Genomic DNA, 25,785 nt, shown 5'->3' on the forward strand with positions numbered 1-25,785 from the left:
GACATGGTCATATCTAAGCTTTATAATCTTAGGCAGGTTACTTTCCTTCTTTTAGCCTCAATTTCCTCATCTATAAACTGGGGGTTTTAACACCTACCTTATAGGGTTGCCATGAAAATCAGTTGAGATGATATATTAAAGTATTTGTCAGAGTGCCTGAAACCTAGTAGGTGTTCAATGTAAGTTCATTCATTCAAGAAAAATTATAGGGACTTACTATGTGCAGGCACTGTTCTGAGAGTTTGGGATAGATTTGTGAACAAAACAGACAGAAACTTTGCTTTCATGGAGCAGGGTGAGTGATACAGACAAACAATAAACATAATATGTAACATATATAGGATGGTAAGTAATAAGGAAAGAAGAAAAAGTAAAGGTATGTGAAGGAGTAGCAATTGGATAGGGAGTGCAGGATGCAATATTAGAGTGGTTAACAATAGTAGGCCTCACTTGAAAGATAAGATGATAAGAGCAAAAATACAAAGGAGGTGAAAGAGTTAGCCAAATAGATGTTAGAAAGTGCAGTCCATTCAGGGGGAACAGCTACAGCAAAGGCCTGAGGTTGGAGTATGTCTAGCATGTTCAGAGAATAGCCAAGACGAAAGTGGTAGGAGAGGAGATCAGAGAAGTAAAATAAGGCCAGATCATTTATGACCCTTTACGCCAATTTAAGGACTTTGGCTTTTACTCTAAAATGAAATGGAAAGCTAAAAAGATTGACATAATTTGGCCTTAATACAAAAAGTTCATTCTGTGAAGTGCATACAAAAAATTAGGTGAATTGATGGAAAGAGCAATGGATAATGTGTAATAAAGTAAATATGGCAAAATGTTAAGTGTACAATCTACATGGTAGGGGTGTATATATATATATATATATATATATACACACACACACACACACACATATATATATGGGTGGTCACTGTTTAATTCTTTCAAATTTTCTGGGCATTTAAAAATTTTGTAAGAAGAAGTTGAATAAAAACTATTAAGAAGAAAAACTACGGCTGGTGACTCATCTTAGTTGGTTAGAGCACAGTGCTGATAACACCAAGGTCCAGGGTTCCATACCTAAACCGGCCAGCTGCCAAAAAAAAAAAAAGAAGAACAAGAAAAACTAAATATAACCCTGGTAATAACTGTATCATTTTACAGAATAATTCTGACATGTCACTGAAAACTGCCCTATAAGGAAATTCTACATGCCAAATCTCATATTCTCACTGACTTTCTTTATGAACTAGAATATTTCTTTGGAAAGAATCTGGATGGTAAAATCTAAGATTAAAATATCTCAGAATATAAAAACCTTAAAAATTATATTTTCTATATAATAAAGTAAATGTCAATATGTAGACCAAATAAAAATATAACAGTAAAAAAATTATCATGGCTGCTATGTTTTAGAAATGTAGGGGTCTTGGGCCAAGGTGGTAACAGTGGACATGATAAGAAGTGGCCTAATTCTGGCTAAATTTTGGAGGTAGAACCAATAGGATTTTCTGATGGATTGGAGGTGGGTTGAGAAAGAAAGAGAGTAATCAAGGATGACTCCAATGTCAAGGTTTATAGTCTTGAGCAACTTGCTGGAAAGATGGGTTTGCTACAGGAAAGCCTGCAACTAGAAAGTGGTGGGAGAAAAGATCGAAAATACAATTTTGGACATGTTAGTCTGATGTCAATTAGGCATCCAGTGGAGATGATGAATAGGCAGTTTGATACACAATTCTGCACTTAAGGAAAGAAGATTAAGTAGGGAGAGAAAATTGGGAGTCATCAGCAGGGATGTTATTTAAAGGCATGGGACTAGATCTGAATACCTAAAAGAGTGAGTGTGTATAGAAAAGAGGACCTAGGACCAAGCCCTGGGGCATTTCAACATTAAGTAGTTAAGAGAGAAGAGAGGAGAGGAGAAACAGCAAAGGAGACTTAGAAAGAACAACCAGTGAGGCAGAAAGAAAGCCGTCTGGTATCCTAAAGCCATTGGAAAAAAAATGTCTTAAGGAGGAGGGAGTTTCCAACTGTTTGTGTCAAATGCTATCATTATTAATTCTCCTCCCTGCTCCCAAGTTGTCCCCTTTCCTACTTATTTTTGCTAAAACATTGAATAGAAATTGACTTAAGGGTGGTTATACTTAAATCATACAATTCCCCCAAACTTTTAATGAGTTCTTAACTGCAGGCAGGCTAAAATGTGAATCTGTTCTATTTTAGATATAGCAAAAGGCAGATTCCTTAATGTCTCTAACACTCATGTGCTTCGAAGAGTTCTGAATTCCACATCTCTGCCTCCCTGGCTCTAGCCTTTGATCATTTGCCGTGTGTTGATTGAGCAAAACCCTGAGGATACAACAGAGTACAAAGCATAGGAAGCTTGAAATTTAGTAAGGGGGTTTCATAAATGTATACAGGGTTAAATAATAAAAGAATTAAGATTGTAGAGAGACTTGGATTTGAACTAATCATTTTATGTGTTTTTAGGAATACCGTACTTTATAAAATAATTTAAGTCGCTGTTGATGGATAGGTTGTAATATTTTCCACTGGTGCCATGGTGGCCTAGGATGAGATCACCAACCCCATTTTGGATTCAAAGGACACTCCAGTAACATGTCTGAGTAGACCTTGAGACTGTTTTGTCTTTACACTTTTCCTGGCCTGGCTGTTATTTAAAATGTTTACCTTTGGTTTTTTTTCTTTTATAGTACTGACTATAGGGAAATCATTGGGTTGTTTACTTCTGCTAACTTTTAAACATGTAAATTTTTTTCATTCTGGCACTGTTTTATCTTGTGAGGGCTAGAATTATGACCTCTGTTATGCTGTCTAGAACATCCTTTCCCTAAATTTCTCCAGCCTTGCAAATGGAAGTTATTTTTTAGATCTGGTGACTACTTTGAGGGGGTTGGGGTCTGAATTCTCTGAACTCTCCTTAACTTAAAAACCTCAAGATATGTTGTCACAGAATTGATGCAGAGTGACCTACATAAAATTATCGTCTCTCCTCAACCACTCAGTTCAGATCATGTCAAAGTTTTTCTTTATCAGATTTTGCGAGGTAAGATTTTTCTTTATGAAGAAAAAGGCACCATCAGTATAAATGAAATGTTTTGCTTTTCATTTGAACTTTAGTCTGAACTTCCAAGCCTTTCTTCTTCCCTAAACACTTTTTTTTTTTTGACCAAAGCATATTTCATAATTTCTGTATTTGATGTTAAATATGAGCCTTTTAAGGGTGGCCAAATAGTTCTTATTTTCAGTGATGGAAAAGAAGGCCCTGTCAAATTCATTAAGCAGTTGTGTGGGTTAATCTAGGGAGGTAAATAAGCAGTATGGTTTGTCACAAGTCCACTAAACAGCCTTTAGTTCTTAACACAGTAGGAGTATGTGGTGTCAGATGACTAAATTGAAGAGTGGATCTCCTATGGATGACATGCATCCTGCAAGACAGTAGTTGGTGGGCCTGTCAGAGCGTTGGCTGCATACCCAAATCCAACTCTAGAGAAACAAAATGACCCTTAAAACCAAAGCAGATGGGGAAGACTAATAGAAACAGCCAGCTAGATAACTCCAGACTGGCTCATTAAAGAGCACTGATTTGAATGAGAAATGATTTGGGCCAACATTTTTTTTTTTTTTTAAGATGTCTGATAAGGGGATCTTAACCCTTGACTTGGTGTTGTCTGCACCATGCTCTCCCAAGTGAGCTAACCAGCCATCCCTATATAGGGATCTGAACTCTCGTGGCCTTGGTGTTATCAGCACCACACTCTCCCAAGTGAGCCACGGGCTGTGGGCCAACATTATTGACACTTCTGACCATCAGGTGTGTCCTTCAGAATTTTGCTGTTATACATGGAAACTTGTGTAAAGCTGAAACAGCTTTCTTACCTAGTAAAAAGAAAATTTTTCATGGAACTCATAGAATTCAGAGATTTTTTTTTATAGAGATTGTAAAGCACCCAATATTAAAACTAGAAAGTTCACCTCTAATGGATTTGTTGACATTCTGTGGTAGGGGGAAATAGCAAAGATATTGGCTCTTTTTACACTTGTGACAAATGTGATTTGCTACATTTTATTCAAAAAAGACTTGAGGCTGTGACCTTTAGCAGTGCTGAAGGCCCCTGTCTTTTAAGATGTCAGAAATATTTTATTTTTATTTATTTGGGTTTTTCTGGTTTTTGTTTTTTTGGCAGCTGCCCAGTATGGGGAACTGAACCCTTGACCTTGGTGTTTACAAGGCTGTGCTCTAGCCAACTGAACTAACCAGCCAGCCCTTTAAAAATATTTTCTAAATGATTAATTACCCACTTGATTCTCAGTGGTGGAGAATACTACTGACAAACCTGGGCAAGTTCCTGGATTTTGTCATGTCAGTGACCAGTCTGTCCTGGGAAAGGCTACCTCTTGGTTAATGGGAATTATTTTGTTGGAGCATGTTCAGAGTTGCAGGTTGAGACTATCAATAGCAGAACTCCAGTAGCCACACTAATGAGCAATCTAAGGATATTGTTGTGGTCAATCTTGACCTTAGTGCCTGAGAAGTATATGTGTACTTAAACTTATATATTGTTTTGAATTATAGACATTATTTCTAGATTTGCAAACCTTTGATGACATTCTGTTTTACTGTAGCAAAATTACAGTTTTTTGAGGTGGTACTAAGTCAAGCTTTTAATAATGTTAATTGTGCAGTAATTTAGGGAACAGTTTTAAATCCTCTACTCTCTTTCCTTCTAAGGTTGAGTTCCTCAAATTATTGGTTGAGTAAAAGGAATTAAGTATCTGCAATTAAATGTTTGTTATTTCAGGTTTGAAGTATCTCCACTCAGCTGGCATTTTACATCGAGACATTAAGCCAGGGAATCTCCTTGTGAACAGCAACTGTGTTCTAAAGGTAGATTTTCAATTTATTTAAACATCTGAGAAAAATCAGAATGTCAAGACAGGCTGAAGAGCAACATATTATTGTGGAAAGAATATTTATTAAGTTTATTTTCATTACTTTACCAGAAATTAAAGAACCCAGTTTTCTTTAGCAATATCATTAGTCATAGCAATAGCAGCTAATTTATATTCATGGCTCATATTTTTTTCATGATATTTTGCCTATGTTTTGGAAGCATTGAAATTGGAATTACAGTTTGAATAGAAAGAAGAATACAGAAGGTGACTTTTTTTCAGACTGTTTCATTATTAAAGGAAGTGTATATCAGGAAATATTAGACCAGCAAGCTTCTATTTATATGAGAATAAAGTATGGCTTTTAGAAAGACTGTCTGTGTTTTTGCACAGCTAACATTTCTATATGCTGTTTGAGGTAGCAAAGTGGGAAGCAGAAATATATTTAAAATCAAAAATGCTAAGCCAGAAAAAGGTATATGCACCTGTCAAGTATTTTCACAATAGTCACCAATCCTTAATTATTCCTCTGAAAAGGAATTGTTTATAAGATTAATTAGATTTAGTAGTCCGCAAATCTCAAGTCATCAGTTTCAATTTTACTTCTCTCCCTGGTATCACCCTTCATTGTCTTCTGTTAGAATGGCTCGCAAATAGCAAAATCCACATATGTGCGTTTCCCCACTCTAATAGAGATATGTATTGGCAGAACTCCTGAATAGTGAGAAGTCTGCCATTTTTTCCTCATAATAGAAATTAGAGTTAATGGCCTTCCTAGAGCTATGTCATCTCTGTATAAGCAAATAAAAATTCCATTTATTTCATGAATAGATACAATATTATATGGTAAATCAGTCTAAAATAAATATTCTTACCATTTCAACTGATATATTTGAAAAGGAAAAGAACTGTTTTTTAAATGTTACCTACTTTAAAAGTACTCAAGACTATTGTTATTACTTAGGTTGTTGGTGGTTAAACTAAGCATTAAAACCTAATATATAAATAAATTTCATTTTTTATTTTAAATGCTCTCTTTGAACTGTGATCCAAATCTCTTTAAAAGCTGGTGGGTTATACTGCTTGTAAATGAAAATTCTCCCTTCATTATAGACTTGAAGAGCCTTGACCATGTTTTATTTTATTTTATTCTTTTGGCTGCTGGCCAGTATGGGGATCCAAACCCATGATGTTGGTGTTACCAGCACCACACTCTCCCAAGTGAGCTAACCAGCCAGCCCCAACCCTGTTTTAACTCTAGAAAGATAAAATCTGTTTTTCATATTTTCCCTGAAAATAGCTGATATTGTAGTTCAGTCTTTTGTTTCCACAGAGAAGTTAATTGCTCTCAAAATCTACTAAAGTAAATATTCCTTCTATAGGTTGTCGAGTTTATCTTCTTGCCACCTTTTCACTTTTTAAAGAGAGCTTGCAACCTATCCCCATAACCCATTTTAATTTTTAAAAAATAAAAAAATGTTAAAACTTTATATTTAGGAATTCTTTGTCCTATTCATGCCAAATCAGTCTTATGACAATTTAAGCCAGCTTCTTATTTCAGTTTTTGATGGAAGACTTCACAAAGGATTTTGGGTAGAACCTGTCATGCTTGATGCCATTAACTGCTTGAAGTCTGTTTTCCAAATCGTCTATTATGATATTATAGCCTCTGTCTACATGAATGGGTAACTAAAACAAAATGTCATTTATGAATATACAACACAGAGATCAGAACAAATTGAAGTTTTGCCCCTTTGCCTCATCTTAGACACCAACTTTAAAAAGCTAGAGTAGAGCCAGGCTGTGGACACTAATCTCTCTTCTCAAATGTACAAATTACCAAGTTACCCTTCGTGAAGGCAGGAAAAAAAAATACAAATTCACTTAAGATAATTATAACAAAACATTTCTTTTAAATTAGTATCTGTTCATATTGTAATATATTTTGTTTCCTATGAAGCACAAGATGTATAATTTTGTTATCTGGTCATGTAAGCTTCTTTCTTTGGGCTCAGATTTTCTTCCAGATAATTTGCTAAAAATGACTCCAGATCAGACTAATGTTTTTAACAAGAGATTTGCTTTATAACAAGACATTTTTTGTTGGGTGGGTGGGTGGTTTTTTAAAATATAAATACAAAAAAGTATTTAAGCTCTTTCCTTTGGTTTTGTTTTAAAAGATATCCTAAAAAGTCATGGCCAAATAATAGAGCTTTTAAAATATTATGTTATTTGAACACTAGCCTTTGCGAGGACTTGATAAACTTAGACTTTTTGTTGTTGTTATATAGTTTTTTCTGTGCAGTCTGGAAATTTTTCCTTCATTCTTAAATTTTGAAGATGTTGGCTTCATACTGATTCATCCCCACATGCACACATGAATTCATTTAATGTGGTATATTCAAATCAGAGAGAAGGGATTGCAAAAAATTGGGGATGAATTTTGTTTTCTTTAAAGCAGTGGTTTTCAAACTTTTTTAAAGCTACCAGAACCCTTTTTCAAATAAAATCTTATTCTGGAAACTCAACTTAAAAAATGAATAAAAAGTGTTGTTTCAACACTTATAATATTGACTTGTAAAGTTAATCGGTGAGAACACTGGAGTTTAGATGCCGTTGCTATCTGATCTCATCCTTAGTGCTCCCAGTTTTTCTGTTTTGGTTGCTGGATATCAAGAAAATCTTAATTCCTGGAGATAAGCTGTAGTTGCTGGTGGTGGCACTCCTGCTGTTTAACAGCTCACCTTGCAACCTCAGCATACTTTTCAGTTAAACAGAAATAGCAAGAAAAGATTTATTCCTGGGTCTGCATAGAAATTAAGCAGTCTTTCTTATTTATTGCTATGTCTCCAGATTCTAGCATTCTGTCTGAAACATAACAGGTGCTCAATTAAATATTTAATGAAGAAATGAAGAATTAGTGAACCTAGTAGCATTAGTATTTTACAGTGTGCTACATTTTGACATATTCACACATTTGAATGTAAATTAGTATTTTAAAACAATGGATACATGTGAAGTTTGAATAAAATGTTATGAAATTCCTGAAGAACCTCCTCAGTATTGGATTCAACAAGACTCAGTTTGAAACCCATAGCTTTAAAGAAATTTTACTGTGTATATATTCTATAAAGATGGTGGACGTAGTCTCAGCTCAGGAAGTCTTCAAGATAAACCTCTTTTATCTTATAATATTTTCCTCTGCAAGTTTGTCTTGAAAATAGTTTTGTTTCTACATTAAACCTAGAAATGCGCTAGGTTTAAGAACAGAAATTCAGCTGTTCTTTTGGTTTAGTTATCAGTTGAAAACAGATTTAAAATGAGAAGAATATTTTTATATAGAAACATGGAAGTTTGAGGCTTTTCTTTCTCCTCTCATCCAAATAAGACCAGATTGTATATTGACACAAATAGTTATACATTGCTTAACAATGGGGATACATATTGAGAAATATGTCATTAGGTGATTTTGACATTGTGCAAACATTGTAGAATGCACTTACACAAACTTAGATGTATAGTCTACTGCACACCTAGGTGGTATACTCTGTTGCTCCTAGGCTACAAATATGTAACACCATGTTCCTGTACTGAATACTGTAGGTAGTTGTAACACAATGTATTTGTGTATCTAAACATATCTAAACATAGAAAAGGTATAGTAAAATATGGTATTATAATCTTATAGGACCAACATCATATATGCAAACTGGATGGTCTGTTAACTGAAACGTCATTATGTGGCATATAACTGTATACTCCACCTGTATCATTAAAAACTTTTTGAAGTTCAGATGTCTATCAAGGGTTTGGTGTTTTGCTTTGTTTCGTTTTACTTTTCTAATTGTAAATGTATTTTTCTGCTTGACAGTATTTTGATTGCCTTTTCTATTTAGATTTGTGATTTTGGATTGGCCAGAGTAGAAGAATTAGATGAATCACGTCATATGACTCAGGAAGTTGTTACTCAGTATTATCGAGCTCCGGAAATCCTGATGGGCAGCCGTCATTACAGCAATGCTATTGACATCTGGTCTGTCGGATGTATCTTTGCAGAACTACTAGGACGAAGAATATTGTTTCAGGCACAAAGTCCCATTCAGCAGGTATAGTTTCACTTTAAGGGTTTAGTAGCTTTCAATTCTATGACAGATTCAAAGAAAAAAACCTTCTTGCACATCTTGGGCTTATTCATTGTTCTGTCTAATCTGCTTTTAGAAAATTCAGGTTCATTTAAAATTCAGAAAGTTGGGGCCGGCCCGTGGCTCACTCGGGAGAGTGCGGTGCTGATAACACCAAGGCCCCGGGTTCGGATCCCATATAGGGATGGCCGGTTCGCTCACTGGCTGAGCGTGGTGCTGACAACACCAAGTCAAGGGTTAAGATCCCCTTACCGGTCATCTTTTTTTAAAAAAAATAAAAATAAAAATAAAAATAAATAATAAAATTCAGAAAGTTATAAAGTTGAAGATTGCAGAGAGATTCATTTTATAACTTACAAGCCTATTAGAGGGAGTGTTGACTTTATTACATGCACTAATGCATAGCAGCAGACTCAGCTGTAACCATTTGTACAGGTATAATCTTCACTTGTTAGAAGGCCTCTGTTCTTTCTAATGAATGGCTCTGACTTGAAAATATATGTGGTGACTTAATGTATTTACACTTTGTGCTTAGAATATAAATTTTTATTGTGCTGATTTATTTAAATCTGAACATTTAGAAAAATGTGTAACCTTTATTATTGGGCTAAAATATTTAAATATGGCAGAAACCATCAGGAGATGATTAAAATGTAGCTTCAAAATATCATTCATGTTACTTTAATTGTCTTTATAGCTAATTCATTAATACACATTGTCTTAGGGTAATTTCTAAGTATTTTTTATTCATAAATTTTAACAATATTGTTTGCATGAAAATAGTGTAATAATAATGAGCTCAGGCTGTGGAATCAGATTGGTGGGTTCACATCTCACATCCTAACTCTGCTACTTATTATCTATTAAATTTGGGGGCAAGTTACTTAACTTCTCTGTTCCTCCTTTTTTTCTGCCCTTTTTTTTTTTTTTTCTTTTTGTCTCTAAAACTGTTCTGATGAAGATTGTTATGTAGATTAAATGAAGTTAGTAAAGGTGCAAATAAAGTCTGACACATAGTAAGCACTCAGTACATATTTGCAATGGTGGTGGTGGTGTGCCAGGATGTAGGGATAGGGATACAGTACTAAGTAAGACAAAGTTTTTTCTGCCTTTGTGAAACTTTCACGAGACAGAAAATAAGTATAATCCCAAGTAATGATAAATTCAGTGAAGAAAATTCAGTAGGTTAGGGATAGAGAATGATGGGGGAGCAGAGACGCACTAAAGGATTCTCTGAGGGGATAACACTTTACCCACATGAAATGAGGGAGCAAGATTCTGGAGAAGAGTGTTCTAGGAAGAGAGACAACCAGCATAATAAAGCCCCTTAGGTAGGAACAAGCATGGCATGTTGGAAGGATGGCATGATCCAAAAAGAACCTGCAGGAGATGCAGTCAGAGAGAGAGAGAAAGAGCCTGACAATTAGGATTTTATTCTAAGTGTGATGGAAAGCCATATGAAGTTTTTGAACAAGGGAGTGTTAAGATTTGATCACATTTTAAAAGATTACACTGACTACTGTGTACCTTTGTAAATAATTCGTGCACTGGACCAGAGACAGAATCTTCTTTTTTTATTCTCTTTCTACAAAGAATTGTTAACTAATATGTGAGAAACTATATATATGATCAACGTTTAAATTTATTTCTCTGCTATACACTCAAAGTCTATTTTTTTTTTTCTTAAAATTGATCCTGGTGATAAATTATAAGGTGCATATAATACATAGTCTAATGTTGGGTACTATTAACAATATCTACTTTACTGTTCGATTTCTTTAGAAAAGAGAATATAACAGACTTACCTGTAAGAGTATCATATCTGGACATAAACTATCATAAAATGAATGTGACTACTACCTTACATATAGAAAAGCTTAAGTAAAAATAATAATAATAATAAGAGGGTGTTCAAATCCTATATACTGAGCAAGTATCTTGGATTGCTGCTAAAAGAATATGTAAAGAAAAAGTCTGAAGCAACTGGAATGGGATTCAGACATCTCATTTTCTAGAAAAATGCGTAGGTCTTGAGTTTGCCAGTTTGACATAGCCAGTGAAGGAAGACTCGTATCTATTGTCAGTGTGTTTGGGGGTGAGAAATGAAGATTTAAAATAGGAAGAGAATCTAACTTCTAAATGGAAGTAGTTATTTTCTGTTGCAATTTTCCTGTATCTTTGAGAAATAATTACCTTAGTACCTGCAGACTTCATGAAAGTGTTTCTCATTCATGTATCCTGACCCATTTCAGACAACTTTCTGAATGTTTCCATTTGTTTTCATGAGTCAGTAACTTCCTTCTGTCTTTAGTGTGGTTGTTAGAGGTCCAAAAGTATCACCTGCACACTTTTCCCAAAAACCTTTGCATAGAGATCTTGTCTTCTGTGGAAAGCAAAAGTCTCAAGTATTTCCATTATCCTGGAGGGCTACCCCCATGGTTTAGATAAGTGCAGAAAATAGTGTTTTATATTCAGCCAGCACAGAACAGGAAAAGAATTGTTCTCTAGGTAAGAATTTCCGATCCCGGAGGGATCCAAATGAAATGTTTTTGCTAATTGGGTTATGAAGTAAGAACAATTGTAGCACTACAGATAATTGGTAAGGTAGTTTGCTACCTACAAAGACTTGTTTGTAAGAAGACTGTTTTATGGGTCTCTTTTATTGTGCCCAGCTAGCTAAATGTCATAGTTTTCTAAGTACCACAGTTTTCTGCCAGTGTCAGAGATTTCTAGCATGACTAGAGTATAAAGGGTGTGTACTGGCCCAAACATTGAGAGTTTAGCTTTCATTTCAGGTGTGACTGTTTTGAGTATTTATTAAATCACAGCTGTCTGGTTTGTGGATTAGCTTCTTGATGAGTCTGAATCCATTCGAAGCATCAGAATCCATTTTAACCATTTGAAAAGAACAGTCATTAGCTGTCAGCAGAAGAGCAGTTCACTTTTGCAAAGATCATATAAGTCAGGTATCAAGACAACAGGGCAGGCAGATGCAGGCTCCTAAATTGCTCTAGCTTTAGAATGCCATGCTTGCCAAAACATGTTTTCTGTATTTCTGTCATATGGATTGCTAATAAAAATCTTCCTGGGTTTTGGGGAAGGGGGCGTTGCTAGACTAGAAAGTGAAAGTAGGGACTCCTGTCAGTTAATCTAGAGCTTATCTTAAGTTTTTTTTCCCAAATTTGGTCCTCATCTCTAAGGCTATGATTTAAGTAATGAAAGGTTGTTTCCATGAGCTTACTATCCATCTGTATTTTGTGTTTCCTTGTAGTTGGATTTGATCACGGATCTGTTGGGCACACCATCACTGGAAGCAATGAGGACAGCTTGTGAAGGCGCTAAGGCACACATACTCAGGGGTCCTCATAAACAGGTAAAAAGAGGGGGGTTTGTATCTGGTAACCATCTTTTTGGGCAGGATTTCCCTTCCAGTAGAATAATGCACTGAAATTTTAAACAAAGGTATCACTTGTAGGTTTTATTTAGTTTTTTATGTCCTACATAAGAAAATTCAATATTTGTCAAACCAAATAAGCACTATACAAGAAAGTGCATATTTTTTGTAGCCCCTTTGCTTATGAATGATCCCTGGCTTTGTGTCTCCTGGTTTATTGATGTATATGGAGAAAGTTACTGGGGACGGAGTTTTGACTTCAGTGCCATAACCTAGTACACATATATCAAGATGTCCTTTCCAAGCACTGAGCCAAAATACCTAGTATCTCTTATTCCAGCAAAGAATGTCAATCTTTTGCTATTGCACTCTTGCCACTGACACAGAATCAGATGTGAGTGTTGTTAAAAAAGAAGTGTAAAGGGAGATTGCCATATTTGCACTGATCAATGTTACTTGCAACCAGCCAAGTCACTGCTGAGAAAGACTAAAGGTTTTTTATCCCCACTTGTTGATTTAGCAGCATTTTTTTTACAAGTGCTTTCCTAATTTCCTTTGGACAAAACAACTTGATGTGAAGAGTAAGTAAGGGGAATAGTTTTCCTAGGAACAACAAACTGAAACAACAGATAGGGCTTGAACAGGACAAATGGCAAATAATTTTCCTGGGCTTTGCCTTGGTTTCTTCTGAATTGAGCATTTAGATGATCTGATTGATGGTACAAATGATAGACTGAGTTTGACACTCCTCTGATATTGCCAGCCAGACATTTGGCAAGGTCTTGCCTTCCCCTTGCAGTTCCCTCTCTGTAATTCTAGTGTGACTCCAGAGCTTCTCTTTTCACAGGTGGAAAAGGCAATGAGGTAAAATGTGTTCTCTTCTAAAGCCAGCTCAGGCTAGTAAATAGAGATCTGTCCTTATATTTTAAATAGTCCTCTGACTGTTACATCTTTCAACAGAAAGATGGCATTTAGTTTAGAATTGTAAAATAATTTGAGGCACTAGCACCCTTAGAAGAGCACAGTCACTCTTAACCTAGAGGAAAGTTCTGTATCTTAGACAGAACTATCTATTATGTTCTGTTTATTGGCCAGCATCAAGAACATTAATTTATCAATACCTCATGCTAAATGTGTCCTTGGAAGTATCAAAGTTATTTTCCTCTCTTACTGACCTCATTAGGTCAGTAAATCTTTTTTTTTTTTTTCCCGGCAGGGGTGGGGTGGCTGACCAGTTTGGGGGTCCAAACCCATGACCTTAGTGTTGTAAGGCTGAGCTCTAACCAACTGAGCTAATCAGCCAGCCCAGGTCAGTAAATCTTGCCTGGGAAAAGGTAGCCAATAATGAAGTGATGAAGATCAGACACCCTGGTGCCACCCTTCCATCTCTAGAGGAGTTTTAACTATTGCTAATGGTTGACAGCTAATTAATCCTCTGTGTTAGAGTTGCTGAACTGTAGCCTGGAGAGCAAGGCTTCCTGAGGAGTTTCCTACCTGCTGTCTAGAACAGCTCAAACATGTAACTTACCACACCAGAAGTTACTGTGTACAGCTTTGAGCATTCCTGGCAAATGAGTCCTTTTTCTACTAGAAATTTTACAATCTGTTAGTTGTAAAATTAAATAAAAGTTTAATTGACAATCTGTTAGTTGTCAATTAAATAAAAATAGTAAATATCATCATTTTCTAAAACAACAGGGAGGAGAGGAAAGGAAAGTCTAAAGTTCCATTTTTATTTAATGGTTTTGCTTATCACAATGGCGTTAAGGGAACACCATGGTAAAAGTTAGGGGTAGCCCTGGCTAGTCTTGGTGTCAGAATATTTTGATTTTGAAGAGAATATTGGTGGAATAAAATACTAGTTAGGAGACCATTTCTGTTCAAAGGCTAGATACACTTTACACAGACTTTAAAGTCTAAATGGCTTTTAACCAGTGTTGGAAATGGTCTCTTAAAGCAGGTGTTCATGGCCTTTGAACACTAACCCAGGTAGATTTGTATAGAGTGGGTTATACCTAACATATATAATTGAATGTAAATGAACCTCACATATTACCTGCTTCCATTTTTCCCCCAATGTGGAAATTCAGTTTTTGATCTACATTTGCTAGTTGATCATTATACCATCATTGCTGTCAAGAGAAGTTAACAGCCCCCGTCAGATTCTACCCCCTCTTTACTTAAGCCGCCACACTCTACCCGCTTCCCAGCCGCATGCTCATATCCTATATGCCTCTTGTTGGCCTATTAGCAACTACTTGAAGGTATCATCATTTATGTGATAGCTGTTTACAGCTCAGGTTGCCACCTGGATATTTTTTTTTAAACTTTAAAAGATTAATTTGGTCCCCAATACAGTATAGCTTGTGTAGTTCTGTATATCTTGACTATTCTGCAAAATGCATAGTGCTTAGCTTAATGCACCACACAGAGTCTATATTCAGTTTATATTTCTCTGGACTGTAGTGATTAAGAGTACAGCTTGTGGTGTCAGTCTCAGACTCACCACATTGTACAACATGTTGAATGGTGTCCCAGGAATTGTATAATATGATTTTCAGACAGATTGAGTATGAATTCTGGCTTTACCAGTAACTCACTTCATAACCTTAGACAAATTATTTAACCTCTGTGTATCTCAGTTCATTCATCTGTAAAATGGGTATAAAAATGGTTCCTACCTTATTAAAGTGTTATAATAAAGTGATAATGTATGAAAGGAGAGCATAGAATAGTGCCTGGCACGTACTAAACACTTAATAAATATTAACAGTTTAAGTTTATCACTCTATTCAGATCCCCATTCCAGCCAGCTGCCAAATAGTTATCACTTTAAAATAGTAGATAAAGTTTGTGAGTTTTAAAAAATTAACCATTCTGATCAAGTGGAGTTTATTCCAGAAATGCAAGGATGGTTCAACTACAGAAAGTCTATCAATATATTTTAACATCATAGGGCCTGCCCGTGACTCACTTGGGAGAGTGTGGCGCTGACAACACCAAGGCCATGGGTTCGGATCCCTACATAGGGATGGCCGGTTAGCTCACTTGGGAGATAGTGGTGCTGACAACACCAAATCAAGGATTAAGATCCCCTTACTGGTCATCTTTTTTTAAAAAAAAAAAAGATATATATATATATGTATATACATATATATATATATTAACATCTTAAATAAAAAAACTCATGATTATCTCAATTGATGCAGAAAAGGCATTTGATAAAGTTCCGTTCTTTTTATGCCTTAACATAATCAAGGATCTTTACAAAAACCTATGGAAAATATTTAGATGAATTCTTTTTAAGCTTATGAACAAGGTAGAATGAGATATATAACAACATTACTATTTACATGAAATAAAAATGCATGCACACAGAGCCTCTAACTTTTAGAAAAGACTCTTAGTAATCTTCAGTGAAGCTGCTTAGGCTAATTGGAGGTCTTCATGGAGTAAGCCCTATCTTTAATTATTCTAAATTACTTAATATAGGAGTATTAGGTTGACTGTATTTAAACTCATGAGGAATACTTCTAAAAGTCAATACAGGTTTTTGTTAGACCATAAAAAGAAAAACTAAGCTTCTTTCAAGTAGTTCTTATTTAAATAGCTACTCAAAGTTAGATGCAAATAACCATTTTTTTGTTAGTAATAATAATTTGTGACAAAAATTAGAAGTTTGCTATGTACTAGGCATTGTCCTAAACACTTCTTATATGTTAGCTCGTTAAATGCTCACAACACTATAATATATCATTATTTCTTTTTACATATTGGAGATGAAAGATTACAGAGGTTAAATAATATGCTTACGGATGTATACCAGATCTCAAAAATAGGTTTCTCTAACTCCAAAACCTATGTTCTTAGCCAATATATACTGCCTGGGCACCTACACATACCTACCTTCCCAGCAGATATTTTAAAATTTCATTTGTATATATGCAAGTAATATGTGAGTACATGTAAAATAAAAATTTTATAGGGAGTTAAAATCATCCTCAATTTCCACCTTCAATCTCAGTCTTCATGGATTAATTTCAGAATATTTTTTTTAGACATTTTTCTATTTGTTTATTTACATATATTTGTACAAATAGAAATATGTGCTACTATTTGTTGGGACTTTTAAAAAATACAGATATATATCTATACAGAAGGAGAATTTAATTGACTATCTTCTTAAAGTCACAGATTACTATGTCACATTAATTTACTTATGTTGGTTCGTTAATATACATATGCATACTTCCATGTGGTGCATTAGTCAGGACTCTTCCCACTAAAACTCAGTTCAAACTGGCTTAAGCAAAAAAGAAACTTATAGGCTCAATAACTGAAAAGTCTTGCAGCTACAACTGACTTCAGGCCCTGTTGCAATTCAAGTTGTCAGATGATGTTCCATGCCAGGAATCTGACTCTCCTTCTCTGCTCTGTTTTCCTGTGTGTTGGCTTCATTTTCTGACAGGCTTTGTCCGTGTGTTTGCAAAGATGAGACCAGCAGTCCAGGCCTACATTCTACTGCATAGCAGTCCTTTGGAAAGAGCTTCCCAGATAGCTCCAGAAAAAAATATTTGGAAAGTTTCTGAATCAGTTAGGAATGTGATTGGTTACAAGTAATAGAAAATCTTGCTCATAGTGATTTAAGAAATAAGAGTTCGTTTTTCCTCATATCAAGAAGTCCAGAGATACCAGCTCACTTGTATGAAGGATCCAGTTTTTTTTTTTCTTACTTTCTGTTCTGCCATGTTTAGAACGTTGACTTCATTCTCTTGCTTATCATCGTATAGTCACAATACAGCTGTTGCTGGTCCGTAAATCACATTCATATTCAAAGCAAGAAAATGTAATAAAGAGGGAGCACTAGCAGTATCTGTCCCATTTATCAGGAAAGCAAAGAGCCTAAAAAATGAGTATTAAGGTTTTTCTATCCTGTGTAATAAAGTCAAATAAGGGAAAAGAGGGATAGGGGTATATGTTGGGTTAGCCATTTCATTGTCTGTCCCTTGCCTCTTTTAGACCATGTGTCCTTCCTGGAGCCAGTCATGGTGCTCTGGGGAATAATGTCATTTGACTGGCCAGGCCTGGGTCAGGTGCTCATCTTTGGCATTGGGAGGTTGAAATCAAACCCAACCAAACCAGTTGGTTTGGGAGTGGAAAGGGGGTGGTGCACTAAAGGTCAGGAAATGCTGGGCAGACAAAAACACTCTATGATATTTCTTATTTATTGTTTCTTTTCTACAACTCAAAACTTGAATGAAGGGAAGCTTAGCTGCTACAGCCCTAGTATCTATTAAGGACAGTACTTATAAAGGAACTGACTTGTCGATAGGATTGAAGTTTCTTATCAGCCCTTAGTCCTTTTGTTCATGTCTTATAAGTTCTTCATTTTTTATATCTTTAGACCTTCATTTTTCCTCAGTTTGTTCCAGCTAATTTTGTCAGAAATAGATATAATATTTTCACTAAAGTAAAAATAGTCCTGTCTCCTGACAAGGAACGTATTTTACATTTAATAGACTCAGAGGATGTTAGAGAGTTCATTTAGTTCAAACTTATTTCATAGGCAAGGGTTTCTTTTATGTCACCCCAGAGTACTTACAATAGTGCTCTGTGCATTGTACATACTCAGTTAATGTTGCTGACTGATTATCACAGCTTGTTTACTGCCAACTAAGGTCTAAAACTTACGTGTAGTTGGATGAAAACTAATAGGAACATCCACTCAGGACACTCACACAGCCTCGCCGACTCTACTGTAGTGACCAGCACTCTGCAGTTAGCTTATGATGACTGTGGTATAGCATTTAGGGACTCTCACCCAAGTCCAGAAGCTCATCTTGCTTCATTTCACTGACAATTAATCATAGTCATTATGTCCTCATGACTCAGTACTGGCAACTATTCACTCCTACATTGCTAAGTGACATAAACTTGCAGAACAAACAGAAAATGGACTGGTTTATTTTAAAGGGAGAAAATGAACATGTGAATGTTGAGAGAATTGGCAAAAACTTATTTCTAAGTGAGATGTTTAGGGCATATTTCTAAGCATTCTATTTTTTCTCTTATTCAAATTGATTCTGTTGTACTTATGACAAATATAAACTTCTTGTCTGTCACTGATATCCTGGGCCCAAGTGGTTTTAACCATAATGGCTGGTGAATTAGAGGGAAGAAAATGGAATTAGAAATGCAGTATCTCTAACACTACATCTTTCCTGTGGAGCCGATGCTAGGAACTAAACGACTAATGGTTGTCCTTCTGAAAAAGTACTGGTGTGAATGAACTGACTCTTCTTTTTCTCTGTGCCTCTTTTGAACACATACATAAACACAGAAAAGTAGGAAGCATATAATAGGCTGTTCTAGGCTAAAATGATACTTTGCCTTATTTTTTAGTGATTTGTCAGGATATAGTTCTGTAAAAAAGAGGAAATTTGGGGAAGGGGGAAACATTTAAAATTTCAGGTAGCCTTAACATTCACTCAGTTGATTCTCTTTAGTCCCCTATCCCATATCCATACATTCTCAAGTCTTATAAACTTTGCCTTCTCATTTGCCTCCATTCAGTGGCATCTGGAACTTCTTGTTAACCTGTGTTCTTTGCCTACCAGAGAGGTCTTACTCATCTTTGTTTCCCCACCACCTAACCTGCCCCACCAGCAGGGCCTGGCATGTGGTGGATGTTAAGTGATTAGCAATGATGGTCATAGGTAGAAATGTTCATACTGGTATAGTTTAATAGATGAGAAAGCCAAGATTCAAATGACTTCCCCAAATCTAGTGATGGCAAAGTTAGAATTTGAACCCGTGTCTTTTAGTACTCATTCCACTATTCCCTTCCCTAAGCTGTAACATACTTCCTCCACAAAAATAGGATGAGGGGAGGGGTAGTTTCACTTTGAGAGTGAAACTTATGGTGAGATATTTGGTCAGAAAGAATTGTCTGGAATTTGGGTACCGACCTGCACAAGCCAGTGAAAAAGAGGACAGCTATTCACAGGCAAACCAAGACTCTTTCAAGAATATCAAATTACTTCACTTTACACAATAAAAAAATTCTTGGAGAAAACATATGTAAATTAAGTTGTAAGGTATAACCTCTTCCCCGTCACTCCTCCCAGCACCTTATCTTGACTAATATAGATCATTTCAGAGCTACTATAAACTTACATATTTTTAAACAAGAAATGTTTCTCTATCTGAGACATGTAAATACACCAAGTAATAGTAAGTTGGTCTACAAATATTTGAATTCCAACTATATATGGGTCCTGTGCTATAATGCTTTTTATCTGTAGTGATCCTGTCAGGACTTGTACAATTTTAGAACTAAAATAATCTTGAGATCCCATTGTCCAACCTCCTCATTTTATACCTAAAGATACGGAGGTTCTTGAGACATGTTGATTTATCTAATTAGCAAAAAAACAGAATTAGAACCCTCATCTAATCTTTATTACCCCTTCATCCTGAAGAAAATTTTTGTATGATGAATAATTAACTCCTGATGGTTCTGAAGTGTCTTCTTGGTATTGTTCTTGTATTTTCCTATGTGGCTTTTGTTAGAAGGGGGCAGATATGTAAAATACTTGATATTAGTAGTTGTCAGGATCTTGAGGCTGTGATCAAGGTATGAGAAGACCTTTTAGAGTTCTGCTTCTCCTGTTTCTGGTGTTTTGGAGAGCTTGACCAACATGAGACCTGCTTATATCACTGTTCATGTTGCTCTTCCTGGCCTTCCAAAGCTCAAGCTGCAAGAGCTTTCTGTGACATTTTGATTTTCATCTACTAACAATCTAGAAAATACAAGACAGGATCCCACAGGAAATATGTAAGAGTTTCCAAGTAAGAGTTGCTTCTAGTTTACCTTGGAATTAATAATAGTGTTGTTCAAAGGGTCAAATTCAGATTCCTCCAAACATAAACCAAAGTAAGTCAGTGGCGTGCACTCTCTCTCTCTCTCCTCCTCCTACTCAAGGTTCTTCTCTCCCATTAATAGACTATGTTGATATAGCACCAAAATGTAAATGCCCTGACTCTAGAACAATATGATGAGCAGTGTGTGCAGATGAGATCATGACCAGAAAAAGATGATACCACCATGTTCACATATGTTTTGAAAACTCTCTTTTGATTTTTCCCCACAAACCTGGAGTTATAATATAATCATAATGAAGCAGTCTAGGCATTATACAAAATAAGAAGCCCCATGGAACTATGAAAGGCTGATGTAGTCTGAAGATTATTTCCTAAAAGTTTAAAGTTTTATAAGGAATCCCAGAAGAAGCAGAGGATATAAGAATTATTTAGAACTAATAGGAAGAGATCAGATTCAGATAAAATACAGTTTGTGTCTCCGAGCCTGTTTATTTTCCAAAGTATAGTGAAGGTCAATATGCCAAAAGTTAAGTTATTTTCTTTCTTCTCTTTCTTTTCTTTAGGTTATTTACTTTAAGCCAGGCTTTGACTTTGTTGTTATTTGAGCAGATTTTTTATAGGCCTTGACCTACCTAACTTGTCTGGCCACAAAAGAGGTATGGGTAGAAGCCAGTTCTAAAAGCCATTAGAAAATCATTTACCCCACTAAGAGATAAGTTTAAAAAAAAAAAAAAAAATGGTATGAAAATCAAGCCAGTAATAATTTGGCCATTCATTTAGAACTTTTGAGGCTTGGAGGGAAACCCCACCGCCAAAGGTTTTTTGAGCCATTAGTAGAGAGGGAGTGTCTAAACATTTTTGTCACCTTCCTTAATTCTTTCTTACGTTAGAGATTAAAAAAATTTACTCATGTGAGAGTCAGAGCAATGATGCCATTCACCTGTTCTGTCCCCTGACACTGCCAGTAGTGAAATAGAAGCTTTATAAGCTCTATGGCTTCTCAGGTCATCAAAACCATCTCCCTGCCTCAGTGCAGGGGAATCAGATATGGTCATGTGGATATGCCTGCCACTTGTGAGAGAGAGTTACTGAGTGAGAAATCTGTGCTAAAGGCAATTCAAGTGGAACCAGCAAAACCAGTGGTATGTGTTCTTAAAAGATTTTATAAGTTCTTGAGTGGCCTATAGCTCCTTTAGGATTAGTATTTTAGCACTTTTATGGTAATGTTCCCATAAGACATAGTTCACATGTTTACTTTGTACAGTTTACATGCTTAACTTTGCATGTAGCCAAGATTTTAAATCTTTTTTCTCCCACCTCTGAGGCATGTTTGATCTTCTCTTCTTGCCAAAGCATTTAAGATATAAAGCTAACAGGAGCACCATATTTACAAGATTAGTTTTCATTTTTTGTAGTCTCTTTTGTGCTCTGACCTACAATGGATAATCATGCAATATAAAATATGCTACTGGAAGTCAATGACAATTGTTTTGAAGCTCTTAAAGACTGGTTAATGAGGGAAAAACTCATTTCCTTTGTGTTTAGATTTATGTGCACATATCATCTGTTGAGCCTGGGTACTACTTACCTTGTCATAAATTGGCTGTATTCCATATCTACTTATACAAAGACTCACTTAAAATATTTGAATTTTTTATTTTTTCACAGCCATCTCTTCCTGTACTCTATACCCTGTCTAGCCAGGCTACGCATGAAGCTGTTCATCTCCTTTGCAGGATGTTGGTCTTTGATCCAGTAAGTAGTGTTTGTTTTTATATTTTTTTAGTGAATAAGAGAAACATTCTGGTTTTGAATAGATTGGCAATGTAAATAATGACTTTTCAAAAGATAAAACTTCAATCCCCAGTTTCATGTTTATCATGCTTACTCATCAAACAGAAATTTGATTATTAATGAGTAGGAGTATAGGTAGAGAGACAAGGAACTATACCATTCTTATTTATCTCAATATTTTTATTTTTTTTAATTTATTTTTACTTATTTACTTATTTTTTTAAAAAGATGACCGGTAACGGGATCTTAACCCTCGGCTTGGTGTTGTCAGCACCACGCTCAACCAGTGAGCTAACCGGCCATCCCTAGATAGGATTCAAACCCGTGGCCTTGGTGTTATCAGCACCGCACTCTCCTGAGTGAGCCATGGGCTAGCCCCTATATCAATATTTTTAAAAGGAATTTGACACCAGGTTAAATCAAGAGGAAAAAATTTTAAGATTATTTGAAAAAATATGCCCATAACATTGCATAAAGAAGTGTTTACTCTTTGGGTTGTTGAGATGGTAGTTTTTCCAAATCCCCTTTCTGGACTTGACTCTTCTGGAACACACTACACATTGCACTGTAAGTTCAACTCTTTATTTATTCATCCAAAGAATATTATTTATATCTGTGCCAACAATTACAAAGAAGACACAAAAATAGAAGCATTTAGACAAGAAAATAAAATTTTATTTGCCAAGAAAGTCACTAAATACAAAACACAAGTATTTAAAGATTAAAAAACTACAAAATTATGAAAGTTATTAAGTTTACATTGGTCTGTTTGTGACAAGAAAACAGCAACTTTCTCACATGATTTTCAAATCCTCAAAGGTTATAACTATCTGCAGACACCAGCATAACAAAAATTAGGGATAAAAAAATGTTCTGTTTGGGAGTCCAGGTATGTGAGAAATAGTCAAGATTTTATTATTTGGAGGACCAGAACTAATCAGGGTGACCCAAGTTATTTTTGTGACATTTCAAGGTACAGAGTGGATTCATTGTTGTTTATTTGGTGTTTGCTTATTTTTTTGTCATCTTTTTTGTTTTTTTGCTGTGGTATGTATAGTGCTTAGTGATATTGGAAGCAGGACAAAAGTAGCAGTTCTTACTTCCACAGTCTCTTTTTGTGGTCAAGTTCCCACCAGTAAGGACGATTTTGATCACATAACGTGCTTAATGAGATAGTGATTTAGTAACATTAGTTTGATACTTTGTTTTATTGGCAAGTTTATCTACATAGCTAATAGAAAATGTGTATTAATACATAAAGAACCGCCCTTTGTATGGAGCCATGCGAATTCAAGCTTTGAAGGTAATTTGACTTCTCATAAAGGATTTTGTAAAGGCCTTAGGGCTAAAATTTACTTTAATGTGTTAGAAATATTTTATTCTCTTTTTCAGGTCTATTTAGATTAGGAACCAAAAACCATGTAATTCATCTCTACCAGGTTTGCATACAGTGCAAATAGCTGTACAGTATCCTTTTTCTCTGAGATTCCATGTTTATTAATGCTCCTGACCTGTTAGGAAGTCATGTCTTTACAACCTTTAAGGCTGGAATTTCCTAAGCTATAGAGCAGGTACCATGCATGTTTTTCCTGGGGAAGCCTTCTAGACATAAATTCTACATGTCAAATGTAGTTCTTATTCCTTAATAGTAGGATTATCACACCTTATTAAATGTAACTTTTGGCGTGGTCATAGTTACAAAGATTTATCTATAAAGACGAGGTCGGAATTATCTGGTAAGGAGGGTGACATATTGTTATCAAATATATGTAAATAACTACATAGTCATTAAAAAATAAAGAAATTTAGTTAGGGCACCTTACATAATAATTAAACATCTGTGTGTATTGTTACATTAAACCAGTGTGTATTGTTACTTTTTTACAGAATTATTATTTTTAAATTGGCCTGATGCTTTATTAGTTTATAATCTATATTAAGGATTCTTTTTTTCCCCAGTTCTGAGGTTTCAGTTAGAACAAGCTACTGTTTAAAGAGTGTTTCATTCTGGTTTTAACCTGTTACATTGAGAGTGAAAGAAATGAGTTTTTTGTTCGTTTTTTATCCAAGAAAAATAGATCATTAACTATAATTAAATCAGTATATTTATTTATTTCATTTAGTTTGAGGTAATTAGTTAATTCTCATTTTGTTGATCTTGGGTTAAGCAGTCAGATGCCACAAAATGTCTGCTCCTGGAATGAAACATTATTGAAAATCCTGGCTCAGTTACTTGGTTCAGTCTAAGAGGTGCCTATCTGAGGATTTATATATGAGGGGTCTTCAAAAAGTTAATGGAAGGATTTGTATTATCTTTTAATTGAATTTTTCCATGAACTTTTCCAAGTATCCTTATATATATAACCATGAGTTTTCTTCCTGATGACAGTAGTCAGGAGTTTCTGATACAATCATTTATTAATGTCCTTGTAAAGTTTCTTAAAGAAGACTCAATTCCTGATGTTTAGCTTGTAGCAAGGGCCTTTAGGAAAATATAAGGAAAAATTAGAAACCATCAGAGGATGATATGATTAAAGGGCTCTGGTTCTTTTATTATGTAAATGTTATCAACAGTATTAGAAAGGATGAAGTATAATAAATAATCAATTTATAAAGATTTAATTAACTATTACCTTAAAATAATGAAGATATTAAACAAATCTCCAGAGACTTTAATTTATCCAAAGGCAATAAATAATTACAAGCAATATTTTTAAAGCACAATAGGTAATGTTTAGGAATTTAGACAAAATTATTCACTTTTTTCCCTTGACAAGTAAAACACTTCCATTTTCTTGCATGCATATTTTCCTACCATCATACACATTCTTATTTACATTCTTTTTAAAAAAGTAAGTACTTTAATATAACCGAAAGGTATTTGCACATATTTTTTAACTGTTGATTAATGGCTGCTCTATAATGTATCAATGAAGAGCTTAGTGTATTAAAATAATGTTGTCCAGGTATGAAATGCTCTTTATTAGTTAAGTATTAGTAAAGTCTTAATGTTTGTTAACTAAGAATCAGGAAATTAAGATTTAAGTTGACACATTAACTCCTTAGGATTTGTAGCATTATAAAAAATTAATTTCTTTTTAGAAATACATTACCTGTTATCATTTATCTCATTTAGTTGAACATAAAATTTTGCAATTCTGTAATCTTAGATGTTTATCTGACCAGCAAAACCAGTAGGAAAAAATCAAAGAAATTCAGAATGATTAGACTTTCTGTGAGAAAACAAACCGAAAACTTGTCTAAACTAGAATATTGTGCTAGCATTATTTTTACATGGCAGTAAAATCAGAAGGAAAACAGATGTTTTTTAAAATTTACAACTATTAACTAAGACTGATTGATTGACCCAAAGTGTCATCTTGCATAGGAATGTTACACCTCTTTATCTTATACAATTATATATCTGATATTAAAATTTTAAGTTAAGAGAAATACCTGCTAACTGAAAATATTATTTTACCTCACAATTAAAGCTTTTTTTAATCTTTGAGTTACAGCTTTAGCAAGAAAAAATTTCTAAAGAGCCAACATATTTAATGCATAAGGAAGAGTAATATTTTTTAAATCTTTGAATTTCTTTTAAATGTCTTTAATGTGTTGATATTGTTTCTAAAGGCAATTGGAACAGAAGCTTGCTCCATT

The 25,785-nt window shown here is 34.9% G+C and overlaps 1 protein-coding gene across 4 annotated transcripts in view; it reads left to right on the forward strand.

Annotated features, from left to right (window-relative positions):
• The window catches only part of NLK (nemo like kinase), a 156,285-nt gene that overhangs the window by 122,591 nt on the left and 7,909 nt on the right, over positions 1-25,785 (forward strand). For all 4 annotated transcript variants that reach the window (XR_010024606.1, XR_010024607.1, XM_063110630.1 and 1 more), the window contains exons 4-8: positions 2,955-3,061; positions 4,818-4,903; positions 8,805-9,014; positions 12,322-12,423; positions 21,997-22,083. Coding sequence is in view for 2 of the 4 variants with exons in the window: in XM_063110630.1 (XP_062966700.1) it covers positions 2,955-3,061; positions 4,818-4,903; positions 8,805-9,014; positions 12,322-12,423; positions 21,997-22,083 (592 nt within the window). In the remaining 2 variants the exon portion in view is untranslated. The remainder of the gene's footprint in view (positions 1-2,954; positions 3,062-4,817; positions 4,904-8,804; positions 9,015-12,321; positions 12,424-21,996; positions 22,084-25,785) is intronic.

The sequence above is a fragment of the Cynocephalus volans genome, chromosome 10 (genome assembly GCF_027409185.1).
Source record: "Cynocephalus volans isolate mCynVol1 chromosome 10, mCynVol1.pri, whole genome shotgun sequence".
Classification (NCBI taxonomy): Eukaryota; Metazoa; Chordata; class Mammalia; order Dermoptera; family Cynocephalidae; genus Cynocephalus; species Cynocephalus volans.